We start from the raw sequence: 23,958 nt of genomic DNA, 5'->3' as shown, positions 1-23,958 counted from the left end.
TTTAGGTATCCTAGTAGAGTTAGAAATGCCACTAACTCATCTACACCTAACAGATCGACATTCTTTAGCGAACTCATTATGTACAGGACTTCAGACATTTCCATCTTCTCCTGTTTGTAAAATGTAAGTAAAGATTATATTTAGAATTCAAATTGCAATTCAGAACAAGCAATCTTTAATTAAATCTCTCCATATAAAGTCAATTTCTAAGATTCTCTGTGGGAAAAAAGTAAGATAAAACTGTCTATAGTAAGCAACTGAAGGAAATATGTGAGTATGTATGTACATAATTGTTTTATATGCATAAAATATCTTTAGAAAGGCACCCAAAAATCAGTAACATTTGTTGAGTCCAGAAGGGAACTGGGTAAACTGTGGGAACTAGTAAGTGATGTAGCCAGGCTCTTTTATACTTTTAGTATCTTGAATGAGACTATAATACCATTAAGCTTGAGTTCCTTCTGTGGCTGTATTTTCCTCTACAAAATTGATAGGTAACCAAATAAGACAGTATTCATTAATTATGATGGTGTACTATAGGGAGAGGCATAGAAATTGACATAAACTCTATGGAAAACTATCCCTATGTAATATAATTCTAGGTTTGAATCAGAAAGGAATAGTGCCAGATATATAACATTATTTTAGCTAATTAGGATATATACATCTTTGCCGAAGTTATGAAATCAATAACTTACTTGGAGTCTAGCAACTGAAGTATTTCTGGAGTATTAAGAAGTCCTTCCAATGTAAAAAAAAAAAAAAAAAAAAAAAAACACATATGGAATCTGAATTCCCAAAGTAAAACCACCAAAACTATCCAGCAAGATGCTTCCTAAATATGAAAAAAAATTATAAATATTTCTCTTTTTTCTCATCCCTTAGTTCTTTTTTTAAAAAAACTAAACATAATAACAGATGTGGGAGTTCCCATTGTGGCTCAGTGGGTTAAGAACTCAACTAGTATCTGGGGACACAGGTTCTATCCCTGGCCCTGCTCAGTGGTTTAATGATCCAGCATTGCTGTGAATTGTGGTGTAGGTCTCAGACACAGCTTGGATCTGGTGTTGCTGTGGCTGTGGTGTAGGCCCTCAGCTGCAGCTCTGATTCAGCCCCTACCTTGGAATCTTCCATATGCCATAGGGGTGGCCCTAAAAAGCAAAAAAAAGAATAGCTCATATGTTCAAGGAGTACTATAAAAGTAAAACATATTCATTGTAGAAATATTAACTCAGAATAAAGAAAGGTCTGAAGAATAAAGAACAGATGCTATCCTACTAATGAAAAATAAAACAGTTAATAGAATTTATTTAAACTACTGTAGACTTAAAAAAGGAGTTTCCTGGTGGCCTGGTGAGGTAAGGATCCAACATTACCTCTGCAGCAGCTTGGGTTGCTACTGAGTCTCAGGTCAATCCCCAGGCTAGGAACTTCCATATGCCTCAGGTAGGGCCAAAAAATAAATAAGCAACTTGAAAATTTTAATTTAAAATTCAAACTGCCTGCTTAGGACATTGCCAGTGGATGCTTGCCAATGGCACTGCTTCTATTGGCACTCTGCTATGAAATACATGTATTTCGTGTATTGGTTTTCTAGGGCTGCCATAACAAATATTGTAGACTGGGTGACTTAAGCAATAGAAATTTATTTCTTCATAGTCTGGAGACTAGAAGTCCAAGATCAAGCTCTCAGCACAGCTGGAATCTTTCTGAGGCCTCTCTCCTTGACCTGTAGCTAGCTGTCTTCTCCCTTGTCTTCAGATGGTCTTTCCACCATGCAGGTCTATGTCCTAATGGCCTCTTTTTAAAAAGATATCAGTTATATTGGATTAGATTCCACCCTAATCACCCCCATTTTCACTCAATTACCTCTTTAAAAGCGCTAGCTCCAAATACAATCATTCTAAGGTACTGAGAGTAAGGGCTTCAACATATGAATCTTGGGGAGGATACAGTTGAGCCCATACTTAACCATCAGTAGTTAAGAGCCCTGAAGAAGAGCCATATCGCCGAACTCTGTCATTTATTAGCTCTGTAACCTTAATTGCCCTGTGCCTCAGTTTCCTTACCTATAATATTAGGATAATAATAGTACACACCACACAGGGTTGTTTTGAGGTCTTCTAAAAGATTTGTCATAGCTCTCTGATCAGGAATAGCCAAGGACCACAGAGCAGTGTGTGAGATGGTTGATCAAGAGATTTGGTTATCAACTTACTCCCCTAGGAGTACCAGGGGTAACATCCCATCTTTTAACGGAGGATATCCACTGACCTTGTTTACCTCTGTCACTGTGGTATTGGTGTTGGGAAAACCAGACATGTAGAACCCAACATCGATCCACAAATCTGTTCAGTACCCTATTGTTACTGCACAGAATGGTCATTAATCCCCTCAAAATTGATATTACAAGGTTGGATCATCATATTCTAGTTTGAGCCAAATTGCATAGCTTAGTAGCCCAGCATCTTTGTCCTGGATAGTTTTGATTGCTGTCTTATATAACATGGCATACCTGTAACTTAATTTTTTTTTTTTTTTTTGTCTTTTTGCTTTCTTGGGCCGCTCCCACGGCATATGGAGGTTCCCAGGCTAGGGGTCCAATCGGAGCTGTAGCCACCAGCCTACGCCAGAGCCACAGCAACGCGGGATCCGAGCCGTGCCTGCAACCTACACCACAGCTCACGGCAACGCCGGGTTGTTAACCCACTGAGCAAGGGCAGGGACCGAACCCGCAACCTCATGGTTCCTAGTCGGATTCGTTAACCACTGCGCCACGACAGGAACTCCTTAATGTTTTTTAATGTTAGGTTAGTCTGCCGTCCTGGAATAAAGTAACCACATTCCTCTACTTCGTATGCTATTTACACAACTAAGAACATAACCAGTAAAGCCCCCTTCTTCCTCACTGTAATCCTGGAAATTAATGTGTCCTAAAATAACACATTTTAAGGAAAATTACAGGAAAGTCTACAAGTCCCTAATAAATTATTCTCAGAGTGGACCCTGGGAGTTCTCTGTGCTGGGTTTCGAGTTCTTAGCTATAATTGGCTGATCTGCCAAGAGGAGAGTGCTGTTAGATTATTGGAAGCACTTGGAGCATCTCATCGCCAGATGCTCTGACTTCCATTAGTGGTCTCAAGAAGGTGTGACAGCATAAGATGGAGGAGCTTGGCATTGAGGGCCCCAGTTATCTTCATTTTCTAGCCAAGGCGTATTTCCTTTGGGGGGTAACTTTGTGCTGTACGGAACTCTACCGTGAACTAGAACTGCCTATACCAGATATGAGCTCTTAAAAAAATAGCATGAGATGAGTACGGAAACTACCTACAATTTGTTTAAATATTTTTAGTCCCTTTGCTAAGTTGCGATATGTTTATTTGCAGGCCCTATAGTTCTTTGTGTGCGTGCTCTTTTACTCTTTTACCAACTCCATATACTCTAATCCATCTGATGAGGCAGATTGCAATTAGAAACAAAAACTAGCTGAAATTAGTATAATCTCGAATTTCAATCTGATATTGAAAGTATTTACTTAAACCATAGTAAACTCCTTTTAATCACACAAGTTATATATCTGCTTATTATTATAATTCAAATATCTAATGAGAATTTGTGAAACTTAAGTCTTACCTGTTTTTTTCTGATTTGCCAAAGTTTGAACAAAAAGGCTTTTAAATTAGCCAAAGATCCCACGGCCATTTGAAATACTTTAAAGGAATTGTCTCAGCACTAGCAAAATATAAATCATTTCCATTGGTTCATGAATATAAAAACTTAAAAATTCCTATTTAAAAAAGAGATTTACACTTCAACTGCGAAACTAAAAACAAAGAGGTAAAGTGTTTAAAAAAAAACAGAAAAGTAATATGTAATGTTTCTGTACCTTTAACTTGCTTTTACTGCTTTTTTTTTTTTTTCTGGTCATTTTTTAATTGGTCTCTTTTTTTTTTTTTTTTTTTTTTCCCCACTGTACAGCAAGGGGGTCAGGTTATCCTTAGATGTATACATTGCTGCTTTTTATTTTTATTTCAGAACACAGCATTTTAGCTTGAGATATATACCCAGTTAACAAATACTTTTAGTGCCTACCACATATAAAACTCTACGCTAGATTTTATGGTGCTAAAAAGAAAAGTCTGTATAGCATAAGCCTTTAGTTGCATACTAACTGATTACTGAATTGTGAATATACTTTTATATATGACCAAAGAATATATCAAATTCAGACATGTCCTCAGAAATTAAGCATGAGAATTTTGTCTATATAATGGTTTCCTAGTGGACCTGGCTTGCCTGAATAGTTCCCCTTCCTTTCAGGTTAAAATAATTGCCTCTAATTTGAGGTGTTTAATTATCAAAGAGACTTTGGTAAGGTTCAAGAATTTTCTAAATTCACAAATATTGCTACCTCATGCCAGATTTTTGGATTTTGTGGGTAACTTGGATGGTTTAGACATAAGACCTAGCTATCTGTTACTGACCAGAACTATCAATTTAGCAGTACCTGTAATTAGCATGCTCATGTATGTTTCATATAAACAGAGAAGCAGAACACTATCAGTTCTCACTGAGGAGGGGAGCGGAAGGTTTGGGGCATAGATTAAAGGGTTTGTGAATTAATGGTCTCTAGTAACTTCATGGCTACTAATGAGCTGTATTTACTGATACACTCTGCTTGTCGTACATATTTTCTCTCCTCTCTCCTTACGTCCCCAAATACACAAACAGACACACATCACTCACTCACACACCCACCAAGATCGAAAGACTTGAACTAAACTTTAGGACCTGTCACTTCCTGAGAAGGTAGAGCAAGCAGAACTTTTTCCTACTTCTGATTCTCAGCCAGTAGAAGTAATTCTCTTAAGAATGGACTTGGGGACAGCAATTTTGTAAAAATTTGTGTTGAAGCTGCCATTTTGTATGGTAAGCACAGTAAATTTATGTAAATTGCAGTTTTATTTTGGGTGGTTTACACAGTTGGTGCTGGCACAGTTTATGGAAGGAAGTGCTAAAACCCTCCCAAGTCAGCCCCCTCTGCCTCCAGATTCCATCGAAGGAAATAGAGGTAAGAGAAGGTTTAGTGGCAAGCAGGAGTGATTCAGGAGCTGACAAACTGCCAAACTTTCTCAGGGGAGGAGGAAAGAAGCACTTAAGTAATTCAGTCTATGAAACGATCTATTTCAGTTTACGTTTTTATAAAAGAGATTTAATTTTTGACATGCTTTTGAATATTAAAAGTACTTAGAAAAATATTTTAACATTTTATTGCACAAAAAGACAACATATTAATGTATTAAACTTTAACTCTTCGTTTTCAGGAGTTTGCTTACTGCTGAAGAATCAGCCCACAAATACTATATGGTTTGGCAATCAGAAAGCTGTAGAAGCTCTTTGAACTCATTTTTGCTTAGAGGTAAAAACTAATTGATTTTGATGCTAAATAGCGCAGATGAAAAGAAAATCGGTAGAAATGTATTCATCAGTATTATTGTCATTACCGAAAGCACTGTCATAAAAAGCACAGTTCCAAAAAGGATTTCAAAATTTATACTCCTCATTTTGGGTAGATACTTTTAATGCAAATAATAACATTGATTAGCTGTGCTACTTTAGTTCCTCTATTCAATATTCTCTGACCCTACTTAGACTAAAAAGTAATGAAATGGAAAGCTCTGTGCCACAATATCTGAAATGATCATCATAAACCTGATCAAATATATCTTCTTATTTAGGCTCACTATAATGAATTAGAATTTCTGATTTGATACATCTTACATTAATTCTTCAAAATATTATCAAATATATTAATTTAGTAATTATTAAAATGGTCAAACAAAATAATAGTTTTATCTCCTAATTAGTAGAAAAGTTTTAACATCATGATGTTTCCATTGATTGAAATAAACCTTAATGTGACTTTTCTTGCTATAATATTTTGGACTTTTACAAATATTAGTATCTTGAAGATGAAATACTAGATACATCTTTTACTTTTTTTTCTAATTTGTAAAACAAAGTTATATCCATTTTATAAGAAATTTCCAGTGTGGTTCTGTTTATTGTGATTTTTCATCTTTTTTACCGAGCGGTCTGTTTCTCACTGTTTGTTTTTTGGTTTGTTATGGTTTTTTAAGTGCCAAGAACTGAAGAGCCCAACAGTCAATGTGCAGTTACAGATTTGAAGAAGATACTTTCTATTAAAGAAGAAAGCCTTGAAGTTAATCCTGTGAACACAGAGGAGTGGAAACAAGCAGGACTAAACCTGATAGTGACAGAAACTTTGGAACATCTAAGTACATATTTGTATCATAGTAATCTATATTCTGATGATACTAAACTGGAGATATTTTTGCCTGCAAATGTGCTTCAGTTAGAATGTAAGTACATATAGTTCTATGCAAGACTTCACAAAAAAAATAATGTGTCATTGTGTAGCATATATGATGTGGTAACATCACCCATGTACCTTTCTCTAAATTTGGGAGAAGTAAGCTATGGAAATGTATTTGTGTCATTTGTAAACAATGAAATTATATTTTAAAAAAATACATTGCTATTTTCTATCCAAAAAAAAAAAGAATGTAAGTACATAATAGTAAATATCACTTGTGTAAACATTTTCAGAATGAGAAATGTTTGATACTTGCTTTCCACTAGGTGACTGGGAAAATGTAATTAAATTCCAATATTCAGTACAACTTTGGCGCTGCCAGAATTTACAGCTTTGACCATCACTAAGCCCCATTTTCTTCCTTGAAAAAAATATGAGGAAATTTGACTAGCTAATCCTTAAATCTTTTTTTTTTTTTTTTTTTTTTTTTTTTTTTTTAAGGGCCATACCCATGGCATATGGAAGTTCCCAGAATCAGAGCTGCAGCTGCCTGCCTTTGCCGCAGCCACAGCAACGCGGGATACCTGACTGAGTGAGGCCAGGGAGCCAACCTGCATCCTCATGAATATTAGTCAGATTCGTTTCCACTGCGCCACAGTGGGAACTCACTTAAATCTTTTTCTGTCCTAAAAATTCTGCAGTGTCAGCTTTAAATTTCTAGCCATTTTCAATTAAAATTATTTTGTTTCCTTTTGTAAATGATTAACGTCTAGCCCATTTTCTATTTATATCAGCCTAGATACAAACCAGCATGGTTATTGTTCGACCTGCCAGTTGAGTTTTAAGTGTTCAATATTATCTAGTAATCTCTCCCAAGGTTTACACCTCCCCCCAAAATGAAAAAAAAAATTCCAATAATAATAAAGTTTATACCTGTCTGTGAATATACTAAAAACCACTGAATCCGTGGTTTTTACTATATTCGCAGAGAGGTATAATCACCACAATCAATTTTAGAACATTTGAATCATCCCCCCAAAGACATCTTGTACGCACTAGCAGCCACTCCTATTCTCTCTCTTTATAGATTTGTCTATTCTGGATGTTCCGTAGAAATGGAATCATACAATATGTGGTCTTTTGTGACTGGCTTCTTTCATTTAGTTCATTTTCACGAATCATCCATATTGCAGCATGTGCATATATGAAGTATTGATCAAACATTTTGTCAAGTTTTTAATTGGCTTTCCTCTAACCTTATATTATAAGAGTTCCTCATACATTTTGGATACTGTCTCTTTTCGAGTATATTTTCTTCTGGTTTGTGGCTTTTGTGTTATGTAAGTTTTGACCCTTTGAATAACTGTCACCTCCAAGGCTGTGACTTGTTGTAAGCCTGTTGGCAATAGGCTGGAATTATTTCTTTGCCCAGTAACTTAGCTTCAGTAGTCGAAAAAAAAGAGGTGCTGAATTTTTGTCCTTTAAAAAATTATTTTATTCAGGCCAAAAATTGATTTTAAAAGCAGTTAAAATACTCCTAATCAAATTAGATTAATAAGAACCCATAACTAAAAGCTACTTTAATAGCCTAATGGAACACTCATTTAGTCATGAAAGTCATTGGATATTTTTATTTCCTGTTTTCAGCTTGGTTAGAACATAAAAGTTGTTCCTCACCTGTTACACTTATTAATGAGAAGTCTACAAGTGATCATTTATCACCTTCACAAAAGACTCTATCTCTGGCAAATGAAGTGCCAGATCTGTGTTTTTCTGATGAGCGTGTCTCTGCTAAAAGACCAAGAAAAGAAGAAAAACCAAAGAAAGACTTAGAAGTAGCTTATGGAATAATCCAAAATAAAGAAAATGAAGATAATTTGGAACTTGACTGCACAGTGCCAGAATCATCTTCCTCTTTAAAAATTGAAAAAGCATCTTTTTTTAAACATGTTAAAAAGCGGGAGAATAACTTGGACCTTTTGAATGACTTTATTATGCTGCGGAATAAGACTCCAAAGACTGAGGTCACAGACAGTGATGGAAAAGATGGTGGGTAATTTAGTAATATTTTGGTGTAGATATGATAGTTTCAAGGACTAAATGTACAATTTATTATAGAAGGTAAAGAAATAAAGCTCTTTCAGAGAGATTATGTCAAAGAAGATGTTATTGATTCATGATACTGTGTAGGGAAATAGATATGAAATATAGATAGATGTAGATAAGTATTTTCTAAAAATTTAAAAGTGCATTTGAACTTACAAGAAAAGCCACTATTTGTAAAAACTCACTTTCTACAACTTGGCCATATAGATTTATAGTATTTCAACTTTTGCTGATCATTCTGCCATTCTTTTTTCTCTTTTAGCTCACTTTTCTATCTCAGTATTTAATATATATGTTTTAACCTGTATTTAAGAACATTTTGCCCATCTGATTGCTTATTTTTCTTTTGAACTTTACCAAAGAGATTCTGTTTGAGTTATAACTATTTTACATTCATTGCTTATAAACCTATCAAAGATAGTATAATATATCATATCATTTCACTTCTGATATAAAAGAAATTCTAGAATTCTAATATTCTAGAATGTTTGATATAGGTTACCCAGATGAAATAAGTACAAAAATACTCATTTGCGAGAGTTAGCATATACTTAGGTCTTACTGTCCTATATCCTATTAAGGTACACAAGATCTTGCCCCTGAATCAACTACGAAATAAGAAGTAAAATACATACCAAAAATTACTTTGAGCGTCCAATGAACTTGCTAACTAAACTCCAGAATTGGGCAGAGTTATCCATCCATCCCAGACTACACTGTACTAGGTCAGGGTTCCCCATGGTGGGGCAGCTGATTGGGACAGATTTATGACAGAAAAGCAGAAAAGAATGCTTATTCTTTGTGGGTGGAATGATATGACAGCCTTTTATAGCTCTATTTAAAGTTATATTTTATTGGTCAGTGCATTTTCACAATGAAAAATTTGACAAAAATGCAGAAAGGAGTTTAAAGTTCTCAGAATTTTGTGACCTTTTATGTTTATATATTTGCCATAAATTTCTTTTTATGTAATAGTTTTATATACATTGTAACTTACCTTACAGGTGACAATTCTGTATGTAACTGAGCTTTTTCTAACAATTTGTACCATAATTCAGAGCATAATTTCTACATGAAAGAATGAGCAAATATATGGAATCATCTTATGAATGTGATATATAACTAGGAATTTTTTTTAAAGATTTGTTGTTTTTAGGTTTGTGAATATTTTTAGATTCTAATCATATTTGGACCAAAAAAAATAAAAAAAGGAAACCACTCCAAAATTAGAAATAACATCCTTTTCTGATTGTTACACTTTTGATATAATAAGGTATATTAGCAACAGAAAATGAGAGAAAGCAAGAGAAAGGAGAAAAAGATAAAAAGAATGATTTCTTATTTAAAAAAAAACAGCCATTAATTAAACAAAGGAATATTAATGTTAGGTGGGACTGCTTCTCTTTTTCCTCAATTAGAATTATGTTTCTGTAAAAAAATAAAAGAATTACGCTTCTGGCCTCTTTGCCCCTTAATGCATTCTTCCCAGGGGAGTTAAAATGAATTATCTGTATTGTAAATTTGAAAAAGAATAAATTGGGCATAAGCTTGCAGGAATGAGCTACCCATAAGTAAATGGCCTTCTCCTCGGCTTCTCTATATCACGGATCTTTCCCAAACAGCTCCGCAACTATGCAGAATCCTAGCCCAGTACAGTATAGTCTGGAGCTGAGTAAGTTACCCTGCCTAATTCTGGTATTTAATTAATAAGCTTATTTGACTCTCAAACTAAGCTCCTTTCTCCACCTTAGCTTTTATTAATAACAAAGGTAATATTTTGGTACATAGTTTACTTCTTATTTTATAGTTGATTCAGAGCAGGAAAGAATGGTACAACTTATTAGGCCCCCTCAAAAACTTCAATAATTAGTATTATTTAATCATAGTTATTTTAATTATTTATAGTTAATTAAAAATGTACTCAAAAATAATAACAATCTGGTTTAGGGTATTTATTTTTTTTACTGTGTTTATAAAACTTACGTTAAAATGTTTTAAGATGGTAATGTGTTTCTAAAATCATCTTGTAATCATTATTAATGGCAGTATTGCTATCTAGTTTATATAACTCTAATTTTAAATAAATTACATATACATTTTAATCCTCTATAATGCTTACAAAAGAAGGAAGAAAATTACATTTGTTGAAACTCTGTGCCAGGCACTAAATCACGTATTGGAGGTAAATATGATACTGTCGCTGACCTTGAGAAGCTTACAGTGTAATAGAGTAGGCCGGGCATGCAGATAATTTCAATACAATGTGGTCAGTGCCAGGAAAGTATTCACATTGTGCTGAGGAAACAAAAATGAGAAGCATTTTACTGGCCTGAAAGTAGACTGGGCAGTTATAAGGGTTCTTACAGAAAATGCCTGAGAGCTAAAGGGTAAATAGGAAGAAATACCTTTATTAACACAGGATGGAGGGAGTTCCCATTTGTGTGGCTCAGTGGAAATGAATCTAACTAGTATCCATGAGGATGCGGGTTTGATCCCTGACCTTGCTCAGTGGGTTGGGGATCCGGCATTGCTGTGAGTTGTGGTGTAGGTCACAAGACGTGGCTCAGATCACACGTTGCTGTGGCTGTGGCGTAGGCCAGCAGCTGCAGCTCCGATTAGACCCCTAGCCTGGGAATTTCCACGTGCCATGGGTGCAACCCTAAAAAGCAAAAGGAAAAAAAAAAAAGAAAGAAAACAAAGGATGGAGACAGATAGGGCCTGGGGCATAGGAAAGAATTTGTAGCAGAAGGAAGGGTATATGCAGTCACAGAGAAATGAAGTAGAGCAGCGTCAGGAATCATCCTTGGTGTTTAGAACATGCTGTAACAATATTCAAAGTAGATATATTAATCCACATTTTACATATGAGGAAACTGAGGCTAGTGTCAGAAGTGGGACTGAAACACTGATCTGATGTCAAAGTTCCTTTTTTTCTTTTTTGTCTTTTTGCCATTTCTTGGGCCGCTATCGCAGCATATGGAGGTTCCCAGGCTAGGGGTCTAATTAGGCCGGCCTAAGCCACAGCAACACAGGATCCGAGCCTCATCTGCAACCTACACCACAGCTCACGGCAACGCTGGATCCTCAACCCACTGAGCAAGGCCAGGGATTGAACCCGCAACCTCATGGTTCCTAGTCGGATTCGTTAACCACTGTGCCACAACGGGAACTCCCTCAAAGTTCTTTATTACTAGTCTGCTTCCTACCCAGCAACATGTTAAGTTCATTGACCTAAATAGCTGTTCAATTTAATACTGATGCACTTCAAAAAACTTTTAACAATTATAATCGTACTTGTAAGAAAGCATTTTAATCAACACCAAGTTTTCCTGAACAATGCAAAATTAATGTTCCTAATAGAACTTCAAGATAAAGAGGAACATCCTTTGACTCTCCAAGAAGACAGTCCTATTGTTTGTACTAACAAAATTCTGGAGAAAACAGATCAGGAGTGGAAAGCAGATGATGTCATTGAAATTCAAGCATCAGGTATGCAATATGCTTTTTAAATGAATTCAAATTAGGTAAATTTGAAAGCCCTTTCCTAGGTATCTAGGATATACCTCATTTTTCATATAATTTTCTTCACTTGTTTTAGATATTTCTTCATTCCATTCCTACTTTCAAGTTATTTCCAAACCTGGAATGCCTCATTCACTGCCTCTGCCCCTCCCCACTGCCCTATTCCAGTCCATTAGGTGTTATTTGCTCCTTCATTTAAACTGCTGCTTCCTTACATTCATCAGACAAGAGCAAACTGCAACTCCTCAGACTCAGACTCTTCTGCCCAGTCTGGAAAAATGAACTGCTAGTGGCCGTGCTCTCTGCTCTCTTACCCACTACCGGTGTGATGTAAACAAATTACTATTGATTCCTATACTGCTTAAAATTATTTTATTTGTTCTGCTATAAAGAAAAAATATTCTTTGACTCTCTAAAGAACAACCTGCTTGACATCATCATGCTCATTGTTAAAATCCATAAGGAAATGTGACATTAGTCCTTGAATATCATTTCATTCTTTTGGTTAAATTTTATTTATGACCTTTAGATGATAATGCAAATCTTTAAATATCGATATTCTAGTGGAAACTAGAAACAAGTTGTCATTGTTATAAATGTGTTCAGCTTAAGTTTGTAAGCTAATAGTGGAGGGAAAAGAAAAAAGTTGATTCTCTTTATATGGCTCCTCATACTTACCCTGATGAATTACTAACTAAATAAATCCTTTCTAATAAATAGGATGGCCATAAAATTATACTAATTCTACGGAGGGATAATTTGGGTTTTTTACTAACTTGTTTAGAATAACTGTCCTAAAATAAGCCGCTATACAATCTCATGAATAGAGTTCAGGTTTGCATGAAGAAAACGAAGAAATATGTATAATTGGCTTGTCAAAAAGAGGATACCAGCCTTATAAAAACACTGCCTTTAGTTCTTTTGTTTTTGCAGATAGCCAATGCCAAGCATACTGCCTCCTAGAAGCAGCAGCTTCTCCTATCTTAAAAAAACTTGTATGCTTCTGTACTCTCCCTGATGCTAATTGGAAATTTGCCACTGTCATTTTTGACCAAACAAGGTTCCTCTTAAAAGAACAAGAAAAAATAATAAGTGATGCTATTTACCAAGGTGAGTGCAAATAAAAGTCACATTATTTAGAAGTTCCCGTTGTGGCTCAGTGGGTTAAGAACCCAATATAGTATCCGTGAAGATTCTGGTTCTATTCCCATCATTGCTGCAAACTGAGACATAGGTCACAGATGTGGCTCAGATCCTGTGTTGCCATGGCTGTGGCATAGGCCTGCACCTGCAGCTCCAGTTCTACCTCTGGCCTGGGTGCTTCCATATGCTGCAGGCTATAAAAAGCTATAAAAAGAAAACAAGAAAAAAATAGTCACATTATTTAAGAGGATATTAATTTATGGATTATTGTATTAAATTACTGAAAATAAACATAGAAAATGCAGAAGTTGGGGTTCCCATTGTGGTTCAGCAATTTGTGAACCCAACTAGCATCCATGAGGATGTGGGTTCAATCCCTGGCCTTGCTCATTGGGTTAAGGATCCGGCATTGCTGTGAGCTGTGGTGTAGGTCGCAGACATAGTTCTAATCCTGCGTTGCTGTGGCTGTGGTATAGGCTGGTGGCTTCAGCTTTGATTGAACCCCTAGCCTGGGAACCTCCATTTGCTAGTCATGGATGGAGGCATAACTGTAATTCAGCATATGGCACCCACAAACCAATGCTGGAGGATCAGCTAAGCAAGGAAAAAAGACAAGAAATACAGGCAGCTCTTGCTTTTTATGTTTGCTTTATGTCACTTTGATTTTTATGAAAGGCCTACATTAGTATCTGTTTTCACTAACTGAGAGAAATCAAAACAGATTTTCATTTTTATGAAAAAAGTAGTTGGTTCTTCATTTTACTCTGTTTCAGCTCACAAAAAGTTTCACAGGTACACTTTGTTTTCAGATAGTAGGGGAAACCTGTATGATCTGGCATTGCTTCTCAGTCAAGCTATATATATATATATTATTTGGCGGACTCCTATTGCAGAAACCAGATTAAGTCTATTATTTTCAGCATCTGAACCACTTTGTTCCCTTCCAAGAGGAGGTAGGGTGTATCGAAAAGTAAATATTAAAGTCAGTCCTGGACTTTTTCTTCTGGCTAAGATGGAGTAACAGGGATTGGATTTACCCTCCTTCCAGAAATAGCAACAAACAAACAAAAGGACAAAAAATAAATGAAACCAGTTTTGAAAACCCCAGAATCAGTCAGTGAAGCAAGGTGATTCCTGAGAGACAGGAAACAAGTGAAGTGAGCCCCTACCATTGCTCTAGCTGATTGCCTTGAAAGAATTGCCAGAGGCAGAGCCCAGTGGACAATCTGAGCTGAAGAAACAGAGCTAAGAATCCAGGGAAACTAAGACAGCTAGGGTTCAAAGGACTAGACTATTAGCAGAGAGCTTCACACGCATTATTCCGGAAATCTGTAGTGATTTTCCCTCAAGTATTCAGCAGAGTACTGATCAGAGTAGATGTGAGGAAACTACCTGAGGTTGGGGAAACAAACCATCTGAAAGGATTAGAGGGAATAGTATTCTACATTCACACAGGGGCAGGAAATAATGCCTGTCTCCACCAGCCAGACTAGAAAAAGTCATAATTTGGGGCATATTGATTACAGTACTTAGAGAAGTCTTGCCTCAGTAGTGAGGAATAATTATACCTAGATTTAGCACTGTTCTGGATCTGCCTTAAAAAATTATAAAAGCAAGACCCAAAGGATCAAATTATTTCCAAGGAACGTAACTGCATCCCAGAACAAAGCTTATGAGGATTTATATGCATACAAAAATATCTAGCACGAACAAGGTGAAATTCACAATGTTTGACATCTGATCAAAGATTATCAAGCATAACAAGAGGCAGAAAGACAAAACCCATTAGGAGAATAATCGATCAAAACAAACTCAGAACTGAAAAAACTGTCAGCATTATCAGAGAGGGACACTGAAACTTATTATGACTGTATTCCATACGTTCAGTAAACTAGAGACATAAAAAAAGATGCAATTGTACTTCTGGAGATTAAACTACAATGCATGAGATGAAAAATGCACTGGATGGAGTTATTGGCAGATTAAATATTGCAGAAGAAAAGTTTGGCTAACTTGAAAGCATAGCAATAGAAACTATCTAAAATAAAGCCCAGGTAGGTAAAAGAATAAAAAAGAAAGAAAAGAGCATCAGTGTGCTGTGAAACAGCTTCCAATAGCATACATACTAGCATTAGAATTCTCAAAGGAGAGGCAAAAATGGGGTAAACAAAAAATATTTGAAGAAATAATGACTGAAAGTTTTCCAAATTTGGTGAAAAGTATAAACTGACAAATCTAAGAAACTCAATGAACCCTGAGCACGAGAAGCATCATAAAGCTACACCTAGGCATGTTATAATCAAATTGCTCAAAGCCAGTAATAAAGAGAAAATTGTAGGAGCAATCAGAGGAAAAAAATACATGCTGCAGAAAAAGCAATGACAAGGATGACATCAGATTTCTTGTCAAGAATAGTGCAAGTGAAAAACAGTGGAGCAACATCTTTAAGACTCTGAAAGAAAAAATCGTCAACCTATTTTTCTAGACTAGGCAAAAATATATTACAAAAACAAAAGTGAAATAGGGATGTTTTAAGACATACAAAAGCTGAAGGAATTCATCAGTTGTAGACCTGCACTATAGGAAATATTGAAGGAATATTCGCCGAAAAATGAGAAAAATGGTACCAAATCTGTTTCCCTGCTCTCTTTCCTTCCTGGTCATGATTGACTTGTTTCTATGAGTCTTTCCAGGAGCTGGATGTATTACCTATAACTGGTTCTCCTGTTGCTTCTTGATTCTCAGTGACCACTGATTATTCGCTTTTGATATTCATTGATTTTATATCAATAGTTTCAAATTTCTTAGCAGAACTTTTTTTGGCCACCCGTGGCATATGGAAGTTCCTGGGCCAAGGAAAGAATCCCAGCCACAGCTGCAACCTATGCCGGATCCTTTTAACTCACTGTGCCAGGCCAGGGATCAAACCCATGCTGCCACAGAGACACTGCTGGGTCCTTAACCTGATGCGCCGTGATGGGAACTCCTGAAATTCTTTATTCAAATAAATATTTAATGGCATCCCAACATATAAAACAAAAAAGTAGGGCTTCTCTGGTTAAATTGGGCCTAGAAGCCCGTCTTTTTGGCCCTACTCTTGCACGCAGTAAAATCTAACCCATCATCTTCAATAAACTCTGAAACTCCACGGAACATATCAGTTAGATAATCAGCCTGTCCCTATGAGTACCTCTCTTGTTTGAGTCATATCTTTGGGCAAATATTCCCAGATGTCCACCTCCAGTTCAAGTATTGCTTTATGATATGATCCTCCACCTTTATCTAAATCAGTTGGCAAGTTATGCGTTTAATGTTCTTTTGGTTCATAACTGGGAATCATTGACCTTTTCCCCACAAAGAGTAGAAATAATTGAACAGTCTTTGGAAGCAGCAAGAGTACAAGCTCTAAGGTTAGCTGTCTGGGTTGGAATGCCAGCTTCACCATTTATTCACAAATTGACCTTGGGCAGTTACTTAATCTCGTTAAGACCATTTTCTCATTCATGAGATGAAGATAATAATAAATTTGTCTGATAGGATTATTGTTATAGATTCCAGCTTATATACAGCCTGGCACATAGTAAGCACTCAGTAATAAATGTGAGCTATTATTATTAAGCGTTCTGATATATATTCTAAAATTCTAATATATATCCTGTTTTTACATATATTTTTGTTTACCTAGGTAAAAATGATGAAAGAGAAATGATATTCAAGGATGCTGCCCTCTTACATCTTTTGGTAACAGTTAGAGATGTTCTTTTAACATGTAGCTTGGACACAGCATTGGGTTGGTGTGAAAAATTTTTATTTCCCCTTTTCTTCCTATTGAAATATTTCATTTGAAATAATGTTTACTTTTCTAATTTCCTTTTTACTTTTTCTAATTACTAATGGACTGATTCCTAATGGCCTTATATTTGATTGTATGATTGTTATCACGCATTGCTTTTTAATGTAAGATGACTCATTTTAGGTCCTCATTGAATATTTGCAGCTTTGCTAGATGAAATATAGCTAAATTTTTAGTAGTAGAATCTTTTGCAATTTCTTTTCGTTTTTTTGGTTTTTTTTTTCCTTTTTAAGGCCACACCCGTAGCATATGGAGGTTCCCAGGCTAGGGGTCCAATCAAAGCTGTAGCCACCGGCCTACACCAGAGCCACAGCAACGTGGGGTCCAAGCCATGTCTGCAACCTACACTACAGCTCATGGCAATGCTGGACCCTTAACCCACTGAGTGAGGCCAGGGATTGAACCCTCATCTTCATGGATGCTAGTTGGGTTCACTAACCACTGAGCCATGATGGGAACTCCTGCAATTTCTTTTTTAGTTGTGCATGTAAATTAGGGTATGAATTAAAAATCAAAACAATTTTGAATGTATTGAAAATTTTTTTAATTTTGGGAAAAATTTTAAATTATTAAAGTATCTGTCTTACTACATTACTGCTTTAGGCCCCTTATTGCAGAATTATTTAGACTTCTATAGTAATGGTACATTGATAGGATTATGCTTTATAATTTAAAGTTTCTAGAACCCATTTAAAATATAAAGTGAAAATAATTTTTCTCTGACCTATGACCCAGATGTTTTCTCTTATCTCTGACCACCAGACAAATGTTATTTCTCTAATCCAAGGTTTTGATAAAGATTGGCAGCAGTGAGTTACAATTATACTCCCTCTGCATCACTGGGAGTTATAATCCTTGGCCATTTATTATATTAGTATTATCTGGCCAGGTGTTGTAACTAAGTTATAGCTGCTTTTAGAAAGCCCAACATGATGCTTTCCCTTTCTTTTCTAATTAAAGTGTTCGAGTGTTGATGCTGGATCAAATTGTCTTATCTCCAGTTCCAGACCAGTAAGGATTGGAGGCTATAGTCCTAGTGTACAGTACTCAGAACTAGTTTAATGTTGTGTTGTCGCATGGCCTTCTGTTTGTCACCTGTCTTCATTATACTTTTTGGCTTCCATAGAAGATTGTCAATCCTACCAACCAGACTATTAAAGCATAGTAGTGAGGCTGAATATCAGAATCTAGAATATCTGGGCTCCTGGGGAAAGTACAGTATGCTTCACTCTTGCACAGTACTTATCAATACCTTGAATTAGAGGGATAATAATATTTATGGAGGATTGCTTGTAGTGTATTCAACTTTAAGTACTCTTCATTTTACAGTAGTGTTAAGTGAGACCATTGGGAGCTATATACTTAAACTGAATTGTTTTCGTTCCTCAAAGAAATGCATTTGCTAAATCATACTTTGGCATTACTATTTGGCTACCTTGAAGAATACTTATAAAAGTAAAATCCTTGCTGGAAAACGTAACTTCTTAAGCCCTAGGTCTCAGGGCATAGTGAATAACCTCGCTTGGACATTTTTTTGTGGAAGGGTTTTTCACTCCTCTAAACCCCTGGAAATCAAAGAGCAAATTAGGTTGTCTTCCTTTCTTTCTTTGTGAATAGTGGCAGAGGAAGAAAGGTCCATAGGGGTCTGGCTGCCTTCCCTGGACCCAGAATTCTGTATTTTCTCCCAGCATCCAGTTTGCTTCCTCTCCCAAGTTAGCAAGGTAACAAGTTTTAAGGTTAAAGGCATAGAGTTTCACTTCTGGGCTTTAACCCAGAAATAAATTCAGTATTGTGTCATGGGAACTGTAGTGGATGGAGATACATAGTAATGGGATAAAGGATGGTGACTGTTACCCTTTCAAGCTGAATTATTTTTAAATAAGTAAGCATTTGCCAAGTAAATGAAGTATGAAAGGGTATTGTAGGCAGAATTAAAAGCCCAGAAGAATGACTCAGTGGGTGTGTTGCAAACAGTTCCATGTGGCTAAATTGAAGAGTACAAGGAGGAAAACAATGAGAGCTAAGCCTGAAGACGTAAGAAAGAGCCAAATCATGAAAAGCCTTTTAAGCTACACAAAAGAAGTCCGTCCCTGTTCTGTAAATGATAGGGAACCATGAAACAGGCAAGCTATTGGATCAGGTTTGTCTTTCAGAAAGTTACATCTAATGGCAGTATGAAGAAGCAGTGGGAAGTTTGGAGATAAGGAAGCAGAAAGAACATAAGTCAGTCTCTAAATTGCCCATCATTCTAGTTGTATTAATATAATATAGAATCAAGGTGCACACAAGATAAAAATATGTACATGAGCATAAAAAAGGTTGATTACTGATTTCAGGATACATACACATGTGCCCCTCAATAAATTACAAAGAAGAGGAATAATAAAGATTTATGATAATATCTAAGACAAGTAGAAACTATACAGAAAAGTTATAAAGTTTTCTCTGCCAAGAAATTTTTTTAAACAGTTACCAAAAATACCTTGGGGAAAGTAAAGCAAAATTATAAAATTATTTGAAAAAAAATATTTATTTGGTAGATTTTAAATGCCGTATTTTCAGTCTTACTATTGTCCATTTCATGTGTCTTGGATTGAGCCAAGTCTGTTAGATACTGCTAGGAGTTTCTATTCTTTCTTGCATCTCCTATCATTTCTATGTTTTGTTTTTGCTGTTGTTTTGGATGCAGGAATATAAATAATGACTATCTTCATTGTGTTTTATAGAACTTAACATTATAAATATCTTTCTTTGTCTCCTTTAAATATCGTTGGTCTAAATTGAGACTCTACACTTATAGAACTAGCATGTAAGTGTTTAGGAAGAAGACAAAAACATTTAACAAACCAGAAGGCAGGAAAGGATGGGAAATATTCAGAGACTATGTAGAATAGGTCCGGTTATATTAGCATTATGTGGCTTAAGAGACATTTGGTATATATTTCTCAGCTTCACTTAATTTTAAGGTTTTTGTTAGTTGATATCTTTAATCAAAATCAGAAAAGTAGTTCTCGTTGCGGCTCAGTGGTAATGAACCCAACTAGTAACCTTTAGGATGTGGGTTTGATCCCTGGCCCTGCTCAGTGAATGCGGCCTTGCCATAAGCTGTGGTGTAGGCTGCAGACGCCGCTTGGATCTGGTGTTGCTATGGCTGCTGTGTTGGCCAGCAGCTGCAGCTGCAGCTGCAGCTCCGATTTGACCCCTAGCCTAGAAACTTCCATACACTGTAGGTGCGGCCGTAAAAAGACCAAAAATAAAAAATAAAAATAAAAAGATCAGAAAAGTAGTGAAGGAAAACTTAACTGCCTCTGCTTTGACTTTTATTTCCTTTTAGGTTTTACCATGGCGTTTCTAAAAGAATAAAAAGACACGCTTTTCTCTTTTTTCCTACTTTTTTTTTTTAAACAGGATATTTGTCAAATGCAAAAGATATCTACAAAAGCATTTTAGGCTCCTATTTGGATGACATTTGGCGACAACTGGAGATTGTACGGTTTATTAGGGAAAAAAAGCCTGATACCAACTACAGGTTACAAGAATTGCAAAGTCAGATACTAAATTGGATGCAAAGTGAACAGCAAATTAAGGTTAGTACTGAAATAAAGCAGATAACAACAATCAGCTTAAATAAGAATTGGATAGAAGATAAAATTTTGTATTTAACTTGAAATTATGAAATAGTTTTTATTTCAGTATACTATTTGGTCCTTTGAGAAGTTTTCACCTTAAGTAAGTTAACAGGACAGAATCAGACCCAGAGAAAGTATCATTTGTATCATTATTCATATGTCTTGAGTTTTAAAAATACTTTAATTTTATTATACACAGTGTTCTATGGATTAGTCCTTCAAATCTCAAAAATTTTGTATTCTACTTAAAAGTTCATGAACATATACCCACAATAAAACTATAATAATTAATTTTTAGATATTGAGCCAGAATCTGATACAATTCTTTTTTTAAAAAAGCAGTTCATTCATTCCTTGGATTATATTGGAAATTTTTGCCCACTCTCCCTCAAGCATTGAAAGAAGTTTGCATGGGAGTTCTCTTGTAGTATAGTGGGTTAAGGATCCAGTGTTGTCACTGCAGTGGCTTGGGTTTGATCCCTGGCCCAGGAACTTCCATGTGCTGCAGGCATGGCAAAAAAAAAAAAAAAAAAAAAAAAAAAAAAAAAAAAAAAAAATTTCATAAATAAAGATTTAAGAGAAAATACTTTTTAAAATCTTTTAAAGCAGAAAAGCATCTGAAATGCTTTACACTAAATATGCAAATAAATTTGGCCTTTTTCTTCGTTTTTCTCTCTCTCCCTCCTACTCTATGGTTACTTGGGTAACTTGCTTAAGTCTTTAAAGTGTATTAAACCAATTAGTAAGAAATTTAGAAGTGGGGAGTTATGTCGGCATCATGACAGGATGAGATGCTCTCTTTGTCTCTCCCCTTCAATCTACAACCAGTAAAACATCCACAACTCAACAAAAGTGCCTCTGCCCAACACACCAGAACACTGGAGCATTCTACACATCTATACATCTCAAGGTGGGTGGAATGGAATACATAGAAGAGGTAGAACTTGGGGATCAGCATAGTCAGTCACTGCAGTTCTAGCCCCTGGGCTGTGGCAGCTGAGCCCACAGACCCAGAGAACCCAATAGCAGCAAGGGTGGTAGCACACATGACCCCAGCCTCCCACTTGCAATGGAGCCAGCAGCCACAAATAACTGGGCAGTAGTGGCAACAAAAGCCTGTTACACACTCCAGCTGCAGAGGGGCCCGCAACTCTGGCTACCCACCCTCCAGCTGCAGTAGGCGAGCCCAGAAACCTGACAAGACCAGACCAGGCAGAGGTGCACGTGATCCTACGTCCTACCCCCTGCTGTCCTCCCCACCACAGTGACAGAGCCTGTGACTAAGGGGATCCCAGATGAGGCCACCAACTTGGTACCTCAGGCAGTGACACCAGTGATTCCAGCAACAGCAAGGCACCAACAACCCTGGAGGCACAAGCAGTGATAACTTATGCCCTGGGTGACAGTTCTGACAGAGACTTTGCGGGGCAGAAAGTGCCAATACAACCAGAGGCAGCCCAGGTAACAGGAACCAAAAACTTGTTCTATGGTGCCACCTACTGGAAAATAAAAGAAAGGCCTCTAATTTGTGAATTGTTCATTAGAATCAAGTAAAAACAATTATTTTTACCTAAAGAAGAAAGTTGTTCACTACTTCAAATGTGCCAGCTGAGGAACAACTTATCAAGCATCATGAAGAACTACAGTAACACTGAATCACAAAAACGAAATGACAGTTCACCAGAAACCAAACTTAAAGTCATGGAATATTGCAGTCTGACTGATAGAGAATTCAACATAGCTGTCATGAAGAAATTCAACAAGGCACAAGAAAACTCAAAGAGGAAGTTATATGAGCTCAGGAATAAAATTAATGAACAGAAGAACAAAGAGCCTGAAACTAAAAAAGAACCAAATTCTGGAGCTGAGGAACTCAATAAATGAGATGAAGATAGCATTAGAAAGCATTGAAAATAGAGCATATCATATAGAAGAGAGAATTAGTGAGCTCAAAGATAAAAATCTAGAAATGATACAGGTAGAAAAGAGAAAAGAATTAAGACCTTAAAAAAAGGGAGTTCCTGGAGTTCCCATCGTGGTGCAGCGGAAACAAATCCAACTAGGGACCATGAGGTTACAGGTTCAATCCCTGGCCTCACTCAGTGGGTTAAAGATCCGGCTTTGCCTTGAGCTGTGGTGCAGGTTGCAGACATGGCTCGGATCTGATGCGGCTGTGGCTGTAGCTGTGGTGTAGGCCAGCAGCTATAGCTTCAATTTGACTGCTAGCCTGGGAACCTCCACATGCCGCAAGTGCAGTCCTAAAAAAGCAAAAAAAAAAAAAAAAAAAAAAAAAAAAAGATCTTAAAAAAGAGAAAATTCTATGAAAGCTATCTGACTCTTTTAGGAAGAGCAACATTAGAGTAAAGGTTATCCCAGAAGGAGATGAAACAGAGAAGGTATCATAGAGTTTATTTAAAGAAATCATAGTTGAAAACTTCCCAAATCTGGAAAGGGAACAGGATATACAAGTCTTTGAAGCTAAGGAGAACACCAAATTACCTCAATGCAAAAAGATCTTCTCCATGACACTGTCAAAAGTCAATAAAAAAAGAATTTTAAATGCAGCCAGTGAAAAAAGGTTGGCAACCTACAAAGGAATATCTTTTAAGCTCTCAGCAGATTTCTCAGCAGAAATCTCATAGGCCAGGAGGAAGTAGAATGACATTCTCAAAATACTGAAAGACAAAAATGGTCATGCAAGAACACTAACAAAATGATAATTCAGACATGAAGGAAAAATATGGGTTTTCCTAGACAAACAAAAGCTGAGGAATTTTATCAGTGCTAGCCCTGCTTTATAAGAAATGTTGAAAAGGAGCTCTTCTACCAGAAACAAAAAGGCAAAAGTACATACAACTTCAAGTAAGGTAATAAATAGACAAGGAGAAGCAGAAAATTGCAACTCTATCAAAAAAGGTTTTTAAGCACTTTATTGTATCAGGAAAGAAACTATGGCAACTTCAACTTGGTAATGAACACAATATAAAAAGGGATAATTCGGAGTTCCCGTCGTGGCGCAGTGGTTAACGAATCCGACTAGGAACCATGAGGTTGCGGGTTCGGTCCCTGCCCTTGCTCAGTGGGTTAAGGATCCGGCGTTGTTGTGAGCTGTGGTGTAAGTTGCAGACACGGCTCGGATCCCGCGTTGCTGTGGCTCTGGCGTAGGCCAGGGGCTGCAGCTCCGATTCGACCCCTAGCCTGGGAACCTCCATATGCCACGGGGAGCGGCCCAAAGAAATAGCAAGAAAGACCAAAAAAAAAAAAAAAAAAAAAAGGGACAATTTGAGACAACAAAAACCTAAAAAGGGAAGAGGAAAAGAGAACCTGTGTAGAAAATGAAGATAAAATTGTATCAGCAGAAAAGGACT

At 36.4% G+C, this 23,958-nt stretch overlaps 1 protein-coding gene across 1 annotated transcript in view; it reads left to right on the top strand.

Annotated features, from left to right (window-relative positions):
- C1H9orf84 (chromosome 1 C9orf84 homolog) overlaps nt 1–23,958 on the top strand; it is an 89,171-nt gene that overhangs the window by 19,868 nt on the left and 45,345 nt on the right. The window contains exons 8-15 of the mRNA XM_021085151.1: nt 15–123; nt 5,325–5,419; nt 6,141–6,383; nt 7,985–8,386; nt 11,813–11,932; nt 12,899–13,075; nt 16,794–16,898; nt 20,370–20,548. Coding sequence (XP_020940810.1) covers nt 15–123; nt 5,325–5,419; nt 6,141–6,383; nt 7,985–8,386; nt 11,813–11,932; nt 12,899–13,075; nt 16,794–16,898; nt 20,370–20,548 — 1,430 coding nt within the window. The remainder of the gene's footprint in view (nt 1–14; nt 124–5,324; nt 5,420–6,140; nt 6,384–7,984; nt 8,387–11,812; nt 11,933–12,898; nt 13,076–16,793; nt 16,899–20,369; nt 20,549–23,958) is intronic.

This window comes from Sus scrofa, chromosome 1, assembly GCF_000003025.6.
Source record: "Sus scrofa isolate TJ Tabasco breed Duroc chromosome 1, Sscrofa11.1, whole genome shotgun sequence".
Lineage (NCBI taxonomy): Eukaryota > Metazoa > Chordata > Mammalia > Artiodactyla > Suidae > Sus > Sus scrofa.
Note: the sequence above shows the minus strand (reverse complement) of the source record. Positions and strands in the feature narration are given on the sequence as shown.